This window comes from Meira miltonrushii (genome assembly GCF_003144205.1).
Source record: "Meira miltonrushii strain MCA 3882 unplaced genomic scaffold FA14scaffold_2, whole genome shotgun sequence".
Classification (NCBI taxonomy): domain Eukaryota; kingdom Fungi; phylum Basidiomycota; class Exobasidiomycetes; order Exobasidiales; family Brachybasidiaceae; genus Meira; species Meira miltonrushii.
Window position 1 is genome coordinate 2,781,984 of NW_020289944.1, and position 18,755 is coordinate 2,800,738.

Here is an 18,755-nt window from a genome sequence, read left to right on the forward strand (position 1 = left end):
TTAACACAAACAGCATTTCTACACAACCTCTAACTCGATTACATCAGCCGTTCATCTTAGGTGACCAAATGCACCTTTTTGTATCAATAACGTGCGAAGTATGAAGGTCAATGGCTCATGACAACGGTACAATGAGGATTAGTCAACACAACACACCTTTCAATGCTGTAATTCAACACAGTACCTTTGCTCTGCTAATCCAAAAGCACTATTCATATAGCATTCATGATGATGGTAAAAGCACATGATGTGATGGTATAAAAATAAGAAAAAGGTATTAAAATCTAACACCTTCACGTTGTCGTTGTTGTTCTTTCAACCGCAACGATTGACGGAGATCTTCAGGTAAAGTTGTCAATAACCTTTGTACTTGATCGATCAAGCCGGCTTTATGGGTCAATAGCGTCCTCTCGCCATGCGTAAATGATTTTTGCCATCCTGGCTCACCAATCGTTTGACGAATCCATGCAGCAGATGCAGCAGTGGAAGGTAGATTGGCCAACTTTGACAATGGCTCAATAGCTTGAGATCCTCGAAAGATTGAACTTGAACTGAGTTGTGGAGAAGATCCGGGTACAGAATGACCTAAGTTATGATTGGCAATATCGTCAGAGGGCTCTATTGCGCAGTCTGCTGCTTTAACCTTCTTTAAATCCTCATCCGAACTTCCACTCATGTTGGGAGAACACTTCCATCTGCTGTTCGGCTCAAGTTCTCTTTCCTTTCTCCCGGCCAATAAACGATCGTTGATACCTTTGATTTCTACTTGCAATCTTGCATACAACTCCACTGATTCCATCTCTCCTCTTGCATTGGCGAATGAAGCAACATTTCCGCTTTCCAACGCACGTAACTTGCGCATATACTGTTCTTCTTGTGATTGTCGAATACGCATATGTAGCCAAAGACTAAAGTTTGGACATTGCAAAAAGTCAACATACAAAGATTGTCGAACGGCAGGACCAGTCGGTAAATTTTTGCTTTTCAATTGCAATGGTGTTCCGTGAGTTTTCAAAGAGGATAAGAATGCAGTCGTATTAAACGGCCGAATCTTTGGCGTTTCATATGGTGAAGAAAGATCAAACTCTGCCGGAATCAGAGAAGAAACGTACCGATTCAAAGGTGCCAAGAACCGTTCCGTTAGATCGGTAAAGTATTTCCTCAACAACTCATTCGCCACTTCAGCACTGCAGCCTTTTCCTTCAGCCGCTTCGACCAATTGTTTGATCAATGCACGATCTTTGCTAATCCGTCTTTTCCTCTTGCTAATCAATCCAGGCGTATGTTCCGGTCCACCTCCGCCGGCTGAATTGCCCCCAGCTACTGCTCCTGCTGACTTTATAGATCCTCCTTGAGAAGATGAGCTCAAGAAATTGGTAGAACTTTGTGAAGGAGTAAGGCTTGATTCCATGGGTTTCTTGTTTTGCGTGTTTGCTTTGGGAAATGCACTTCTACCCACTTTCAAAACATGAGGCCAATGTTTGCAAGCTTGCAGCATGAACGGATTCGTAACACCGATAATTGTTCCAGCAGCAGGTTTATTCTTTGTTACCAGCGTACGAAAATCAAAATCATGAATGGTGAAAAAAGGGCGAAAATCACCGGCATACGGAATAGGCTTGATCAAATCCAACATATGCCAAACTGCTTCTGAACATGCGGTAGGATCCGGTGCAACGACAAGCATAGGCTCTGCCAAGAGCAAGCATTCCCACATCAACCAAAGATCTCCAATCAACTCTTGAAAGACTTCAAATAGTGATGTGCTTGGAATAGATGCTAGGATAGGTGCATCTTCTCTTGAACCGTCTGTCTTTCGCAGCATTCTCCGATCGGCAATGCTAACTTTTGGTCCTCCTGTAGGCGAAAGTACCCTTTGCGTTAGAGCCCTTTGTGCATCAGGCAGAGGAGTTGATTGTGAAAAGCTGTAATACGGCAATTCGACTGAAATGACTGATCCTAAGAAGGGTAAATGCAACTTCGCTCCTGGCTCCGGTGGTTCCCAATTTTGAACATCATGGCAAAATGCTTCCAAAATAGGCATACCCGTCTCAAAGAATAGCGGCCCTAGCCTACGTACCAATTCCGAAAAGAAGGAAACGTATGGTAAGTGCGATAGAATAACGACAGATTTCTGAAAATAGCCTCTCCTGATTGTTGCATCTCTCTTTTGTCGGAAAAAGCAATAGCCATGTATGTAATTGCCACTGGTACTTGCACTCCTTTTCTGGCCATTATTTGGTGAAACGATAGCACCATCTTGTTCTGTATTTTGCGCTCCAGGCGAAGCAACACGCAAAATATTTTGAGCATGTTCCAAGGCAGCCTGATGATCAACAGAAGCATTGGAAGGTGTGCTAGCCGTACTATCCTGTCGATGAGGTACAGGCAGATGACCTGATAGATTCTCTGGAAGCTCCGGTAAGGTAGGGCTTGTAGTGAGAGGTTCGTACGCAGATGCGCTTTGTTCTTGATCATGATTCGAACTATCGTTAGCATGATCACCAGAATTCGACCGACGTATTAATCCTCTACCAAACAATCTTCTTGCTCCGGATCCTGGTGAACTTTTATGGGACCACGTAGAATGCGTCGGAGTATCTGCAGATGCAGTCGAAGCGGATGCTTGATGATTTGTCGAAATGTCCTTCTGTGGATGTCGATGATCATCAACCAATTTGTTAGACAGTGGTGTGCCGATAATTGGTGCTTCTGAATTGGAAGAATCTAGCGGAACTTCTCTTACTCTCCAAGAAAATACTGCATGACCATCGTCGAAAATCGAAGTATCAGGGAAGGAAGAGAATGCGATATTATCCCTTTCTTCTCTGCTGATGCCAAGGCTGGGATAAAGAAATTCCAAGTCTGGACCTTTTTCCAGATCAAAATTTACACAACCAACACTTAAAACCCATCTTTGAACGGCGAATTCGTCTAAGCTAGGATTGGATAGTCCATCGGAAAATCGATTCTTCGTAGGCGGTGCTGATGTGACGCCAAGTCTGTTGCTAGTAGATGGTGCAATGTCCAATTTACTGCCTGTGTTCGAGGATGGAGGATGCGAGCCAGATCGTACCTTGGCGTCAGATGATGCAATTCCCAAGCCAGCTCGAATTTTGCTATTTGATCCCGATGAATTCCGGCTGATATGAGTCGGTCGAGTGAATGGAGATGTGCTTGTAGGCGAGGGAAGAGGAGACATATCCTTGCTCGGTGAGAAGTTATTTCCAACACTGCTACTAGTCGAAGCCCGCTTTGAGCTTGGACGGGAACTAGAATCTCTCGACAGTCTTTTACTAATCACAGCTGAAGCCCTTCTCGGGGCAATCAAAGGCCCTTGAGCAGATCCTGCCATTGGTCTTTCTGCAACGGGACCAGCGATCTCGTTGTGCAACTTTGACAATTTCTTTTGTAATTTTCTCTCTTCTTTGTCCTTACTTCTTGATTGAGATCCTGAAGATCTTCTAGCTTTTGATTTCCCTTTATCCTTCCTTGTTGGTGTGACGGGAGTAGAACTTGACCCGTTTACCTTTGGCGTCGATTGTGGTGTGGATGAAGGTGGGGTTAAATTTGCGGCCATTTCTGCGTTTTCGGACCGCGAACTTTGCTTCATTCTGGGCGTTTCGGGTGTTTCTGATGAATCTGCGTTTGCCAATTCGGGGAAATTGAAACCATTTTTATCTATTTGAGTGGGCGTTTCTTCATCTGCAGAATGGTATATGGTATTTGCTGACTGAATACTGCTGATACTCAAACGAGGATCATATGGCTTCTTTGTTGATGTGGCATCCGTGCTTGAGGTGCTTTGCATCTTTGCTATTGATTGTGGTGGTGGCGATGAACTGTCATCGAGTGTCATACCTTGCAAGCCTAAATCTCCATCCCCTTCATCCTCTACGCTTATTCCAAGAGTTTTTGCTATTTTATTCATTGTTGCTACACTTTTCAGATTGATACCGATGAATTCGGTAGACAACAGGCAAACAAATTGAATAGGGTATTACTACTGCAGCATCACCATTGGAGATGGCTTTGTTGATGTGATGGATCTTAAAGATGCTCTTGGTTGATGAAAGGAGGAAAGAAAGGTGATCGTTAAGCTGGCATCAACTTTTAGAACCGTGCATGTTTCTTCGCATATTCTATATCCACAAATTTCCGCTAAATGAACGAAAAGTGTGGCAGGAGGGAAGTCACATTAATCTTAGCGTGCTTTCTATTCTTTCAAATCACATCTCCGCACTTTAACACTCAGTCAGGGAGAGGGCATCATCATCATACGCGCTCCGAATTAAGGGAAGTGCGAGAGGCAGACAACAGGTTGGAATCGGTATATCATTTCATGTACATTTAAGGACGGTACTGCTGATCACAATTAACTTTTAAGAGCTGTAAGAAAGGGAAAAAGTTATGTAAGTCAACAATCACTCTTTTGCATCCATCATCATCCTACTCACCATCTTTGATCGTCTTTTCCATCTCTTCTGCATCCTCCGTTTGAACACGTGTGATGTCACATTTCAATGCAGTCTCGATATCGTGCATCAGTTGCCATGATGATTTATCATGAACAAAATTGATCGAAACACCTTTACGTCCAAAACGACCCGTTCTTCCAATTCTGTGCAAGTATGTTTCTGCATCTGCTTTTCCATCAGCGGTGACTGGCATATCGTAATTAATCACCAAAGTGACTTGCATGATATCAATACCACGAGCAATTACATTGGTAGAAATGAGAACTTTTGATTTTCCACTTCTGAATGCATCAATTGTTGCATCACGATCTGCTAGCTCGAGCTTACCATGCAATGAATCCACCTTGTGTCCGTCATCTGTCATCTTCTTGGCAATTCGATCTGCAGTCTCACGTTTTGCACAAAAGATAATACTTTGTCCGATCGTCAAAAGACTGTATAGGTCCACCAATACCTCGTACTTGTGTTCTTCTGATTTGCAGTCCATGTAAAGTTGTTTGATCGCATCAACACTCAATTCCTCTTGCTTAAGTCGGATTTCGTTAGCACTCGGTGCAAGACGACCGGCAAAGTCACGAACATTATCGGGGAAAGTAGCAGAGAACAGAACCAATTGACATGTCTTTGGCATGGTGTTCTTTACTCGGATACTTTGTTCTCCCAAACTCTGTTGATCCAACATGTTGTCTGCTTCATCCAAGACGAACACCTTCACGTTACTGGTATCAATTGCACGCGCTTTGATCAGGTCAAACATCTTTCCTGGTGTTCCAACGACTACATGTGCCGAAACCTTTTCACCTCTCTGTACAGCTCCTGGAATTGCTTCACAAAGTTTCACTTTTGTATGTTTGCCCATCAATCGAACGACGTCCATGATCTGTCTTGCCAATTCTCTTGAAGGTGCCAAAGCGATTGCTTGTGGTTTATCGATTGAAAAGTCAACTCTTGAAAGCATAGTGAGAACGAATGCTGCTGTTTTACCTGTACCAGATTGTGACTGTCCGATCATGTTTCTTGGTGGGTTTTGTAGCAACAAAGGCAATGCACGCTCTTGAATTTTAGAAGGCTTTTGATATTTCATACCATAGATTCCTTTCAAAAGATCTTCATGCAAGTTCAATTCTTCAAATGTCTTTACACTGTACAATGGTGAATTTGGATCAGCTTGTTGATCTGCCAATGTGACTGTGACATCATAATTGGATTCTCGTAGATTTGATTCTTCTTCTCCTGCTTTTGCTTTGGACGACTCAGCAGCAGGTGGGGATTTTGCTGCATCTCCATTTGGTTTTGCTGTATCATCGGTCTTTTTGCTTTTGTCGTCATTAGTTAGACTGGCAAGTTTGCTAGTGATCGCATCGAATGTGGAATCACTTTTGTCTGTAGACATCTTTGCGATGATGAGAGTGGTTAAGGTGATTGTGACGCTTTCCTTTGCTGTCTTGCACAAGTGTTATTTGTGCTGCAAGCATATGTGGATTTTAAGAAGAATTGGCCTTTGCTTCTCACGTGCATTTGCTCTGATTGTCTGCTTTAAACAACGCGAAGAATGGCTGGCTATTCATATACGCGCTTCAATTCAACTTTACACGCGCCATGATGCATTTCAAAGACCAACACTTCTCAGAGCACAAGTGACGCCTTCACCGCTCTGTCCACCATCAAAGTGTGATCTTTGCAAGAGATGGACGAAAAGGTACTGGTCTCCATCGAAAGGAGACTAATTCAGGACAGCAAGCCAGTGACGGCAAAGCTGATTGCAATTCAACACCAAATACATATCAACAAAGCACGTTCGTATATGGAATCATTTCTGCAACAACAGGAAAAGAGCAATGAATCACTACCATATGCCTTATATTCTTTGACCGGACAAGTACATGCTAAAAGTGTACTTGATATCGACTCACAAAAAACAGATGATTCTATGGAATTAGATGGCATAAACAAATCTATGCAAGGTAGCCATAAAGCAGTCTATCTATCCGATTCTGAGCATTTAGAAGAAACCAAAAAATTATTTGCACAATCGCCAATTGTATCTCTCTATGCTCTAAGTCCTCCTCTACCAAATACATCCACAAAGGTGCAAAAAGTGGCTGCTTTGTCTCAATTACCAAGCATTCAACATGAATTGAAGAATACGCCAGAATATGTGAATGCATGGAGTGAGACTGGATATGGAGCACATCTTGGCGGTATTGCACCGGCAAAGGATATAACACGATCCGGACAGAATAAGGCATCATCGAGCGGTATCGTTCCCATCAAGCAAGATACGAAGCCGGATATCAAACCTCCCGCCAAAGCAAGCGAGACCAAACCTTCATCAAAAGCAGAAAGTTCTTCTAAGCTCAATTTTGGTGCAAGTACAAAGTCAACCACAAAGAAGGAGAAAGAAGAGACCAATAAGAAGGCTGCCGAAAAGAAGTCCGATACTACAAAAGCCAAGAAAACCTCAAAGCAGATTGACGATGACGAAGAAGAGGACGAAGATACACCGATTGGATATGTTGGAGATTCAAAGATGTCAACAGACGTACCCGTCGAACAAGGAGGAGCTGAGCGGAAGAGAGCTGATGCAAGTGATAAACCTCTGAGCGCACAAGAAGAAAAGAGAAGAAGGCAGAAACAAGAGTTGATGGATATGATGGATGAGGACAAAGATGGAAATGCAGACCCGGATGTGCCTATTGGCGATAGCACTGCTACGAGCATGATGGGAGGAGAAGGGAAGGAAACAGATCATGCTCAGACAAATGCACAGCCAGGTACGAAAAAGAGAGTACAGAAAGAACGCAAAGTTATCAGAAAAGAAAGATATACGAACGAGAAAGGGTACAAGCAGACCAGAGATGTAGAGGAAGTAGAATTGTATACGACAGACGAGAGTGATGGAGAATCAGAAAAGACCACAAAGAAAGCACCCGCGAAGAAAGCGCCTGCAAAGAGTAAAAGCGAAACAAAGAAAACCACCGATGCAGAGAGCAGCAAGAAAGAGCAAGCAGCACCGGCTTCCGCACCTTCTGCTCCTCCACCAAAGAAGACCACCAACAAAGCAGCCGGTGGTCAGAGTAAGCTATCGTCTTTCTTTACCAAGAAGACGTAGGTGTACTATTACTTTCATTGATCTTATTTTGTATTAAATAGCCTTAGATCTTTCTCGGAATTCACGCAGACACTTTGATAGAAGCTTTCAGAGATGATAATATTGTTGACACAGGGTATGGAGATTGCTCTTTTCTATATTTCTCAATCAAATGAGATTTTGTGCATGTGAGGAGTTTAGTATTTAATTTTCTAGATTTGTAGGATTGATCATGATGTAACAGAAGACCCAATAAAATGTCTCTTTTTCGTCTTGCGCATTCACGCCGACTTTCCCAAAATGTTTTGCTGATTAAAGAATCTCTTGAGGTGGAAAAGTAGCGTAAAATAACAGTATTTTTGCATGGGAAAAAAAGAAGAGGAAAGAGTTTTAATTCTTCCCCCTGTTCTTTTGACCTAGACAGCAGTAATGGATAGAATTCCTTTCTTCCATAAACTTCTTTTTGTTGATTGATAGTTTGCGTTGCGATTTTGTGTACAGATTGAAAGGAAAAAATTGCCGTCTATGTTCTAGTTGAATGCTTGCTTTGGGTCTATTGTTTTTTTGAGAAATGCAGAAGAAAAGAGAAATGTCCAAGTTGTATGTCGTAAAAAGGCATAAAGGCGTAAGCCAAACAGGTTCACACGAGAAGTGTACATTGTCGTCTTGATGAATGTTGGACTTGACGACATTGATCAAAGAAATTGAATATACGAGAAGATCGGAGTCGGAAGAATAGACATGGCGGAACGGAGAAGAGAGAAATGGAGGAAGCACATGATGCGTGAACGCAATCACCACCAAGATGGACCACCACTTCCACCGTAGCTTCCCCCATTGGTAGGTGGTGGGCCTCCATAACTACCTCCGCTTGCACCGCCACCATAGCCTCCTCCGTAACCACCTGCACCACCTCCTCCGCGAGGGGCACCTCCGAACCCTGCACCACCACCACCACCGAAGCCGCCGCCACCACCGCTGAATCGGGCATCACGACCACCGAATGAACTGCCTCCTCCTCTAGGACGAGAGCCACCACGGCCTCCTCCACGACCACCACGACCAAAGCCGCCACCGCCGCCGAACGAGCTTTCACGTGCAACAGCTTCAAGCCATTGAGGTGTATCTTGATTTGCTTCTTTGAGTAGATCCAAAAGGTCACGAACAATGTTGCGGTTTCCACGGTTGAAGAATGCAGTTGCTTGTCCAACGTTACCAGCACGACCTGTACGACCGATTCTGTGAACGTAATCATCGATATCGCTGGGTAAGTCATAGTTGATAACGTGTGTAACATTGGGGATATCTAAACCACGTGCAGCGACAGCAGTGGCAACCATGATTGGTGTCTTTCCAGAACGGAAAAGTTCGAGAGCACGTTCACGTTCACGTTGAGTACGGTCACCGTGAATAGAAGTGGCACCGATGTTGCTTCGCAATAAGAAATCGCTCAACATATCAGCCATACGCTTGGTTTCCACGAAAATTAACGTCAATCCACCAGTGGGCATACTGGCCAAAACGTCCAACAAGACTGATCGTTTGTCGTCATCTTCAACGTATTCGATCTTTTGAGTGATGTTTTCAGATGTACTACCAACGCGACCAACTGAAAGGAAAACGTATTCTTTCAAGAAGTCCTTTGCCAACATTTGGATGTCGCGAGGGAAAGTGGCACTGAACATGAGTGTTTGACGTTCCATGACACCGGGCATATCTTCTTGTTCGACAATACGACGAATTTGAGGTTCGAAACCCATATCAAGCATTCTATCGGCTTCATCCAAAACCAAGAAACGAACGTTGCTCAAGCTGATGCGTCCACGCTCGATCAAATCGACCAAACGACCAGGGGTGGCTGTTAGCAAATCACAACCACGCTCAATTTGACGCAATTGACCAACGATATCTGCACCACCGTAAACAACGGCTGGTTTGACCCATGAACGGTAGGTGAATTTTCTTGCTTCATCGTGAATTTGAGAAACAAGCTCACGAGTAGGAGCCAAGATTAAAGTTGTTGGGAATGCCTTACGACGTCCAAATCCTCCATGTACCATCTCTTCTGGTGGTGGGGGAGGACCGTGGGTGAACAAAGCTGATAAGATTGGGAACAAGAAACCACCAGTTTTTCCTGAACCTGTTTGAGCACAACCCATCAAATCACGTCCAAGTGCTACGATTGGTAAAGAGTATTTCTGAACAGGCGTAGGTGTAGTGTAACGTGCAAGTTTGATGTTTTCCAAAAGATGGGAATCAACGGGAGGCGATGTAAACTCAGTAACGGGTTCAGGAACATCTCTTCCTGAAACATCAACTGGGATATCTCCATATTTGTCAAAGTTGATACCAGTGCTTTGGTGTTGACCATCATCGACTTCACCGAAAAGTTCTTTCTGAATACGTTGGTTGACAGCACCGTAGACGTGCTTTCCGTCTTTCCATGATCCAAAGCCGGCACTGCTGCCGCCATAACCACCACCACCACCGCCGCTGCGACCTCCATAGTTGTTATCCCAACCGCCACCGCCACCACGTGTAGCTAAACCACCACCATTGCTAAAACCGCCACCACGAGAGCTGAATGCGTTGCCATAAGATGGTGCACCACCTGGTCCACCTGAAGGTGGTAAAGCTGGACCACGTTCGCTAGCTCCTGCACCGTTTTGTTTTGGAGTAAATGCTGGAGCAGCACCACGTAGATGAGGTGGAACGTAAGCACTTCTTTTTGCACCGTTTCCGTTTTGTGAAACGTTTAAGCCATCAAATTTTGCCTCTAAACCAGCTGCATTGCCACCGGTTCCATTTTGTCTGTTCTCGTAAGTCATATCAAGTTTAAAAGTGTACTTTTCTTCCTTCTTTCGAAAATGGATCAATTTGGGGGATCCTCTATAATTGTTTTTTGTTAAAGATTGTTGTGGCTAAAAGTGAAAAGTGTTGGCACCGTTTTATAGTTTTCTCCAAACAGGCGTTTCTCAAATGACAACTTCAAGTTTTTTATTTTAGCAGCTAGGCACGTAAGAAAAAAAAATTATAGAAATCTAATTTTGCTCCCTGGGTTGAAACTTTGGAAAATAAACAGGCGTTTTGCCCGGCTTATTCACTCCGCCCTACGCCTGTGAATCCGTGTTGTAATTGAGCGCTGTTATTGATGCACCACCTTATAAGAATAGCGCGGGTTGAATCGTGGCGCGGATAAGAAAAATCAAGGGGTTTGCCGTCTGCAGGAATTGAAATTTAATGATTATATAAGTCGGTGGGAGAGAGCGCTCACGTGTCAGATGACCAACTTCACAATTTTGAGCGCAGCAAACTTTCTGACTGTAGACATCCGCAGCGCGTGCAGGTTAGCCGTACAAGCAGGCAAATACACTCAGGTTACAGATTCAGAAGATAGAGCTGCTTTACACTCTAGTGTTGCAAGGGCATTATCGTAGGCTGATTCTGAGAGCAGTGTACAATTGACCGTATTCGCTGCTAAAGAATTACAGATTTATTAGAATCTCCTCATCTTCACCATCACCATAAACTGTCGATCATCAAAACAGCAAAGATGGCAGAATCAAACAAGGCGGTCAACCCTATGAAAGTGAGTATGACAATGCTTGGAATTCGAATCAGAGAGATGAGAGTAGGGAATGGAAGAGGGTATCGCACTTTTCGAGTAAGACAGCTTCAGCAATTATTTCGACCATTCACGACAGCTCATTAGTGGACACTGGACCTCGAATCATACTGTGCAACCACGTCTTCTCCATTGACAGGCTTTTTTCATTGTTAAGATGCCGATTAACTCGATCAATGCAGCTTCAGTGGGACACATCTCATCATTCTCACACTCCATCCTACGTCTAGATCGATTCCAGCATCTTTCATTCCAGCAACACAGCATACTGACCAAAACATCTCTTATTTATCCCTCAGGAGCTCCGCGTGGAGAAGCTCGTCGTCAACATCTCAGTCGGTGAATCTGGTGACAGATTGACCCGTGCAACCAAGGTGTTGGAACAATTGACCGGTCAAACACCAGTCACCTCCAAGGCCCGTTACACTTTGCGTGGTTTCGGTATCCGTCGTAACGAAAAGATTGCTTGCCACGTTACCGTCAGAGGACCAAAAGCTGAAGAAATTCTTGAACGTGGTCTTAAGGTCAAGGAATACGAACTTCGCCGTGGTAACTTCAGTGATACAGGAAACTTTGGTTTCGGTATCACCGAACACATTGATTTGGGTATCAAGTACGACCCTGGTGTTGGTATTTTCGGTATGGACATGGTTGTCGTCATGGACAGACCCGGTTTCCGTATCTCCAAACGCAAGCAACGTAACAGCCGTGTTGGTGCTAAACACCGCATCACAAAGGAAGAAACTGCAGCATGGTTCCGTCAACGTTTCGATGGTATCATCACCCGCTAAATGCTCTCTTTGCCCGTCGGTTCGCTTTGATGTTGTCAAAGCGTGATTTGTTGTCGTCCATGGTATTGAAGATGGTGTAGGAGTGCTACTAGGCGCCATCTGCATCATTTGTCATTACTTCCCTCACACATCATCAAATCTGTATTTCATCCCCCAATCACATACTATACACAAAAAGCACAGTGCTTTCATGAGTCTTAATTTCATGTATTGGCCTTTCCATTGTGGGCGTGAACGTGAGTGTGTGACATAAAACGGTTCTTTAGATTTGCTTTCTCTCCTTCTTAGCATAGGCTGGAATCAGAACGCTCTTCGTCATACGCAATTCTTTCTACTGAAACTGTACTCTAAGGTTTATGTTCTGAAGATGGAGTCTCTAGGAATCGCTTCCCATCTGCTCAGAGATTTGCTATTCCTGAGTATTAGAGCATCTTCACCTCGCTACTTCATGGCCCAATCATCTTTTCAGCCTCCCTAGAATAGCATTGCGGCTAATGCTATCTTCCTCTCACTTATCAGTGACCTTGATCATTCTAGCCTCTTGACCAACGATCTTTTAACCATTATCAGGATCCTGTTACTGACACAATAAGTGTCTGTGATTATATAAGATGTTGAGGTTTGCTTTGCTGTGTTTGCTGTGCATGGGCATTTACAACCTTGTTTTGACAGAACCGCGCGACTGCTAAGAAGTTCAACAGCGAGGCGCACGCACGCAGGCGTACAAGCAGTGCAGTGCAGTGCAGTGCTGCTGCTTTAAAGTGTTGAATGTCAACCTTCTGAATTTCCAGCAAAGGTGCACGGGTGAATGAATTCATCATCACCTCCATCCTAACACATACACACATACAATAATGTCGTTCGATTTCGGTGAAAGACAAGAATCAGATCCAACGGCAGATTTCCTTGCTCGTGAAAGAGCGGCTGCTGGTGCGTTATCAGGGGAAGCAGATCTGTTCGGTGGATCAACAGGACAAACAGGCGGAAATAGTTTAAGTTCTTTGCAAGGTCAATCAGTTCCATCCGGAAATCACGATTTCGAAACTTCAGCTTCTAATTTCCCTGCCCTTGATGGAGAAGATGATGGCTTTGGCGCACCTACTTCAACCACAAATGCTGCGCCAAATGCAGGATTTGACGGTGATGATCTATTAGGCGGTGGTGGTGGTGCACCGGCTGCACCCGTCGATTCAGAGCGCGATCAATTCGAGAAGCAATTCCCAGAACTCGATGACGATATCCCTTCAGAGCCACATCCTGCTGCCCATGCTTCTACTAATGGATTCATGGCTCCAAACGTCGGCTCAAACATTGGTTCTGGCGCACAGGAAAACTCATACCGTGCACCTAGTGTTGCTCCCGGTGTACCAGCTGATCCATATGGCTTGCACGGTGATGATGAGGAACCAGAAGCCGTTCGTAGATGGCGTGAAGAACAAGAAGAAGATATCGCACGCAGAGAAGCAGCAGCCGAACGTAGAAAAGGAGAAACGATCAGTAAAGCAGAACAGGATATCGATAATTATTATGCAGAATATAATAAAAAGAAGGAAAAGAGTATTGCAAAGAACAAAGAAGCCGAAGCAGCATTTAAAGCACAAAGACAAGCTGAATTAGCAGAAGGTACAACTTGGTCTCGTGTAACGAAATTGGTCGATTTGCAAAATTCTCAAAGCAAAACGATTGCAAGAGGTGGACCTGGATCTTCTGATTTAACAAGAATGAAAGAGATTCTGCTCAGTCTGAGACGGGAAGGTGAAACTGCCCCAGGTGCAAGTGGATATTAAGCAAAGACGATAATGTACTTCCCTTGAAGGGTATCCATACAAGTTGTTGTTCAGTTCTACTTTAAATGTATTGTTCATTCTGTTATCAAGCATGTCTCACTATTATAGTTGAATCTGAGCATATTATTAAATCCAAGGCACAAACAAGGTAAATGTAGTAATATCTAGATCTTTCCATCTTTCTCGTCGTTGAAACGAAGAGAGATACCATTGACGCACTGGAGCGAAGGGAGAGGTTACATAGTATTAGTAAGAAAAGCAACAGGATATAATTGACAATCTAGTGAAACTCACATGTCTTTCGTCAGTCGGTGTTTGGAATCCTTCACCTTCGAATACGTGACCCAAATGAGAATCACAGGCAGCGCAACGAATTTCGACACGTTTCTATGGAGGGGAGGGAAAAGTGTCAGCAAGTGGACTTCCGAGATTTCTTTCTGCGATCAACTTACCATGCCCAAAGATCTGTCCACATTTCTCTTAACTGCTCCTGGAATTGCGTCAAAGAAAGCAGGCCAACCACAACCACTTTTGAATTTAGTTGCGGATTTATAGAGAGGTGTTTCACATGCTGCACAATTATAAACACCAGCTTTATCGTTTGTTTCGTATTCATGTGTGAATGCTCTTTCGGTTCCTGCTTCACGTAAAACTTTGAATTGAGCAGGACTTAAGACTGTTCTCCATTCGGATTCACTTTTGCCTTTGGGCAGGTTGGCACCGTCCGGTCTACTCGCGTCACTACCCATTTTGCGTATATGTTGATGTGTAGGTGGAAAGGTTGTGTTTGTTTGAACTTGGCTATATCTTAAACTTGCTGGACAGAAGTTTAATAGAGGAGAATATCGATTACACGATGTGCTGAAATTGGATTGTAATGCTGATGAGTTGGAAACAGTTGAACGTGCTACCAATAAATTTGAACTTCCTAACAAGATTGTTGCTGACTTTCTCAATCCTGTATTAGATGCAAATCGCATAGAAGGCGACCAAATTAGTGATTTGATGATGATGATAGTAAATGGAAAAGATGTCGTGTGCATATACTCTAATCAATCTCCCCCATAACGTGGCAATCAGCTTGTACCTACCTCCTTAAGCCCTTTTGCTTCTTATCCCCGATGACACCATTCCTGAACAAAAGCCGTTCCGTCTGCCTGCATGCAAGCGTAGTACTGTAACTTTAGGTAATTAACGCGGCACACTTTTTTTTGACACGCATGCCTCCACCAATAGGCAGATAAGCAACCATAAGCACCTTATCGCTTTATGATATGATCGGCTCTGTGTGTTGAAGGTGACAAAAACTCTAACATTAAGGAGAGTAGATGAATAGAATACAGATTGAAAAGATAAAAAGGATTGTGAAAAGGTATGATCCCGTTGGCAAAAGTGTAGATAAAGTCTAGCTAATGGTGATACGCCATAATCACCGAGCAAAAGAATTAGCATTTTCGTAAGAAGCTGGATGATTGTCGTAGCCTTGATTTTGATAAGAATATTGCTGATTATGACTTCCCTGATTATTCATATACTGTCCTGAATTTCCGTCATATCCATTAGGTGAATAAGATCCTTGACGATCTGAGTAACCATCACCCGGACCACCGTATCGTGGATTCAAATGTTGCGATCGATCGGTACTATAACCATGATCTTGATTATTCATCTGTTGAGTATCATGACTATATGCATGTTGATAATGCTGTTGATCATAATTCTGCTGCTGTCTATACGCTTGCTGCTGTTCGTTAGGAAGATGGCCCGAGTTTCGATAACCAAATGTTTCACTCGTAACATGATGTTCTTGTGATGCCTGACCATACGAATCACGATCCACATTTTGCCCTGGCTCTTCCAAATAATCATCATAGACATCTCCAAAAGCAAAGCTTTGAACACGACTGTTTCCATGGCTGCTTCCTCCTCCAGCAACGCCCTGATTACTAGGCTGCAAATAAGCTTGTTGATTCGATTGGCCTCCTTGGTCAGCTTGGTAGGGGGTATAAGCCGATAAATCATGACCACCAACACCACCATCGGCATCTGGGTATCGCATGCCTTCGCTCGGAGGATAGCCGTACGTGTGGTCGTTCATGCCATTTTGTCCGCCTTGCGATTGCATCTCATATGCTTCATGGCTATTGGCTCCACTATTGTGATCACCATAAGCATCATTCGTTGCGCTACGGGAAGAATGTTCAGTCTCATACGGTGTAGAGTAATAACCATTTTGCGATCGTTGTCCATACTGATCAGTACTTGCTCCGTTTTGACTGCCGTTCATTCCCACTTTCCTTTGTGCAAATAATGAAGGACTTGTGCCAATCGGTCCCATCTGCGCTAACACCTTACCCATAGGCAAGCTGCCATCGGTCATCTGACCGTCTAGCGTACCTGTTCCAGCCCTTCCTCGTACATGCACAGGGTAGGCATCTGGTGAGTTGTTCATAGTTGGTGGTTGGCTAGCATTTAGTGTTCCGCTGCTGACACTCAAATTGGAGCCGTGCATAGGATGACCATGTATTGATCCTGCATACCCTTGATTGAACATCAAATGAGCTGTGCTTCCATAGTCATCGCCTTCTTTCATGGCATATAATCCTTTGTCAGGTCCATGTAGACCGTTCACAGTAGATGATGACATTGACGCAGTGCGTTGCTGTCCAAATTGCTTCATAGGTTTTGCATCATCGTTGTACAAATCGACATCTAAGTTAGGCAGCGTTGGCTGAACCATCTTTTGTCCAACAATGATACCTCGCTTGTTCATCAAGTGGGAGAAATCTCCCGCTGCTTCTGCCCTAGCAATTGCTGCGTACTTGCCGAGCCGTTGCTTCTTCTTCTTTTGTACTAGCTCAGAAATACGTTTATCGATCTTGTGACAACAGTACTCCTTCAAGTTCCCTTGAATGTAGCAAATGAGAGGCAAATACATCAAACAAGCCAAAGCCAGCAGGACGGCACTGCCAGCAAAGATTACCACTGTGAACAACATGGTGAGTAACATGGCTGCTGTAAAGTAATTGCCTTCATAGTATTGATATAGATCAGTCGAAAAGTTTGCCGCTCTTGCTAAAGCGTATAAGGTCAATGCATTGATTACTTGTCTCGGTCCATCTGCCACCAAAAGTCTTTTCCATCCTTTGAACGTAAAGAAGATGAAGAAAGCCAATTCGTCCTTTTTCTTCTTTGAATTGTTAATTTGACAGAAGAAACAAAAGTGATTATAACTTCGAATAGAGTAATAATCGTTAGCCATCACGTTTGTGTATGCATAACTGATATCTCTGCTTCGAACCACAGCTCTGGCTTTATGCGCTTCATACGCCAAAAGGCAGAATGAGAAAATGATACAACCGGTAAAGATCCATCGACCATAATCGAAAGGAACACGAAGCGGATTATCGCTATCTGCTTCAACTCTGGTATAGATTGATCCGTTGAATCTGTGAAATGCGAGTAAGGTGATTGCAGTGTAGATGTCTGCAATGTATACAGCAAATCCCTTTCCAACCATAATGAAAACCCACATGTACCGTAGCCTTGTAAAGAATGTATTGCTGTAATAATCTCTCACGTCGATAAAGTCGAATTTATGATCCGCTACCTCCTCCCGCTTCCATGTTGCTTTACCACAGCAAACCATTGCGCTAGGTTTGGATGGTGTGAAAGAACGGGTGAGAGATTACGTCGTGATGTGTGTTTTTATCGTTAGTAGACGTTATAGATTATTGTTCGAAATGACTGGAATTTGCTGCGTGGTCGCGGTGTTTTGTGCCGCTTGATCACGAGACCGGCTCAGTGATGAAGAGGTATACTCAATTTTGGCACTGGAATATAATGGAAATCGATGATTGCATTTGCTGAGAAATGAAACTCAACACTGTACAAATCTCTGAAATGAAAGACGTTACGGAGATGAAAGTCCGTATGTGGATGGGCGAGATTTGCTGATGTTTGCTGATTGCAGGGATTGACGGAGTGCAGAGGGTGAGGATTGAGTGAATGAATGCGAGCGAGAATGATGGGAGTGATGAATGTTTCGCAAACAGATATGTGTATTCAAAATGTCAAATGTGTCAAACGATAAGCGGAATAGCAGTGCTCACGAGAATAAGCGGCCTTTGTGTTGCGCGCGAAATGAATGTTTTGTCATTCAGACAGACAGGGAAGGGGGTCTGTTTGTTACAGGGCTGATGAAAGCTATTATTATTGCATTAAAACGCGCTCTTAAAATGTTTCTTACGCTGCGCCGTTTGGCATCCCTTTTTCTACGCGCAGCTTGCAGGCTATATATAGATTTACACTTTCTCTCCGCCTGTTTCCGTTCACCCTACAGCTTTAAAGAGCTGGGTACCAATTGATCGCCGAGTAATCTTTCACTCCGACTAGAAATGCATGTATAAAGAACACTTACGACGATCTGACACAATTCTTTACGGTCAGAAGTTTATCGCAGAAGAAGTACTTAAGAGTAGAGGTTGGTTTCATAATAGATAATTAATAAAATGTATCATATTTTATTAAATCTTGAAAATATATTCTAAGAAAGATTAATTACAACTTTCAATTTTATTTTATAAAATTGTTGCAGATTCAACCACCTCTCTATTTTTATATAATGATACAGCGACCATCCGGCATTATCAAATTATCCAACTTGTTTCGATTAATTATATCAATAAAATTATATTAACAAATATTTATTCAATTAATTGCAATTTTATATTAAGCAAGTGCAGTGCCGCCGTGGCTAATCAGGAGTTAATTTCCATTGCATTGAGACGTACAAAATCTTTCTTCCCATCTCCTTGATGACTTAATAAGTAACACAACGGAAAGGGTTTGGCGAAAGTGGCATTTCCCTTTCTTCTCGAGCCCCCTGTAGTACGGATCAAAGCGCTAATACCGCAAAAGGTACCAAGTCATTCTTATGTAAGCAGAAAGTAATTATTAAAACTAGTCTAGTATTCTCGGTGA

At 43.4% G+C, this 18,755-nt stretch overlaps 8 protein-coding genes across 8 annotated transcripts; 3 read left to right on the forward strand and 5 right to left on the reverse strand.

The window, feature by feature from the left end:
• Positions 1-180: 180 nt before the first annotated feature.
• FA14DRAFT_145639 (DUF1630-domain-containing protein) lies at positions 181-3,202 on the reverse strand (the record flags this gene model as incomplete). The annotated part of the gene is made up of 5 exons (XM_025497284.1): positions 181-438; positions 667-1,320; positions 1,450-1,813; positions 1,874-2,432; positions 2,688-3,202. The coding sequence occupies 5 exons, from the start codon at positions 3,200-3,202 to the stop codon at positions 278-280; spliced, it is 2,253 nt and encodes a 750-aa protein (XP_025356005.1). The 3' UTR covers positions 181-277.
• Positions 3,203-4,317: 1,115 nt separating this feature from the next.
• Positions 4,318-5,989, reverse strand: FA14DRAFT_160739 (ATP-dependent RNA helicase DBP5). The gene is made up of 2 exons (XM_025498802.1): positions 4,458-5,989; positions 4,318-4,389 (listed from the first exon to the last, which is right to left on the reverse strand). Exons 1-2 carry the CDS (start codon positions 5,869-5,871, stop codon positions 4,376-4,378), a joined length of 1,428 nt encoding a protein of 475 aa, XP_025356006.1. The 5' UTR covers positions 5,872-5,989; the 3' UTR covers positions 4,318-4,375.
• Positions 5,990-6,165: 176 nt separating this feature from the next.
• Positions 6,166-7,590, forward strand: FA14DRAFT_189645 (uncharacterized protein; the record flags this gene model as incomplete). The annotated part of the gene is made up of 1 exon (XM_025501745.1): positions 6,166-7,590. One exon carries the CDS (start codon positions 6,166-6,168, stop codon positions 7,588-7,590), a length of 1,425 nt encoding a protein of 474 aa, XP_025356007.1.
• A 386-nt stretch (positions 7,591-7,976) lies between these two features.
• FA14DRAFT_45910 (DEAD-domain-containing protein) lies at positions 7,977-10,784 on the reverse strand. The gene has a single exon (XM_025502378.1). It carries the CDS (start codon positions 10,395-10,397, stop codon positions 8,364-8,366), a length of 2,034 nt encoding a protein of 677 aa, XP_025356008.1. The 5' UTR covers positions 10,398-10,784; the 3' UTR covers positions 7,977-8,363.
• Positions 10,785-10,795: 11 nt separating this feature from the next.
• On the forward strand, positions 10,796-12,213 carry FA14DRAFT_160741 (putative RPL11B-ribosomal protein L11). Its single transcript, XM_025498803.1, has 2 exons — positions 10,796-11,158; positions 11,494-12,213. Exons 1-2 carry the CDS (start codon positions 11,123-11,125, stop codon positions 11,983-11,985), a joined length of 528 nt encoding a protein of 175 aa, XP_025356009.1. The 5' UTR covers positions 10,796-11,122; the 3' UTR covers positions 11,986-12,213.
• Positions 12,214-12,730: 517 nt separating this feature from the next.
• FA14DRAFT_160742 (uncharacterized protein) lies at positions 12,731-13,929 on the forward strand. Its single transcript, XM_025498804.1, has one exon. It carries the CDS (start codon positions 12,840-12,842, stop codon positions 13,770-13,772), a length of 933 nt encoding a protein of 310 aa, XP_025356010.1. The 5' UTR covers positions 12,731-12,839; the 3' UTR covers positions 13,773-13,929.
• A 7-nt stretch (positions 13,930-13,936) lies between these two features.
• Positions 13,937-14,521, reverse strand: FA14DRAFT_155119 (methionine sulfoxide reductase B; the record flags this gene model as incomplete). The annotated part of the gene is made up of 3 exons (XM_025497734.1): positions 13,937-13,990; positions 14,067-14,159; positions 14,225-14,521. 3 exons carry the CDS (start codon positions 14,519-14,521, stop codon positions 13,937-13,939), a joined length of 444 nt encoding a protein of 147 aa, XP_025356011.1.
• Positions 14,522-15,063: 542 nt separating this feature from the next.
• Positions 15,064-17,820, reverse strand: FA14DRAFT_160744 (uncharacterized protein). Its single transcript, XM_025498805.1, has one exon. The coding sequence runs from the start codon at positions 17,419-17,421 to the stop codon at positions 15,202-15,204; it is 2,220 nt and encodes a 739-aa protein (XP_025356012.1). The 5' UTR covers positions 17,422-17,820; the 3' UTR covers positions 15,064-15,201.
• Positions 17,821-18,755: the final 935 nt, after the last annotated feature.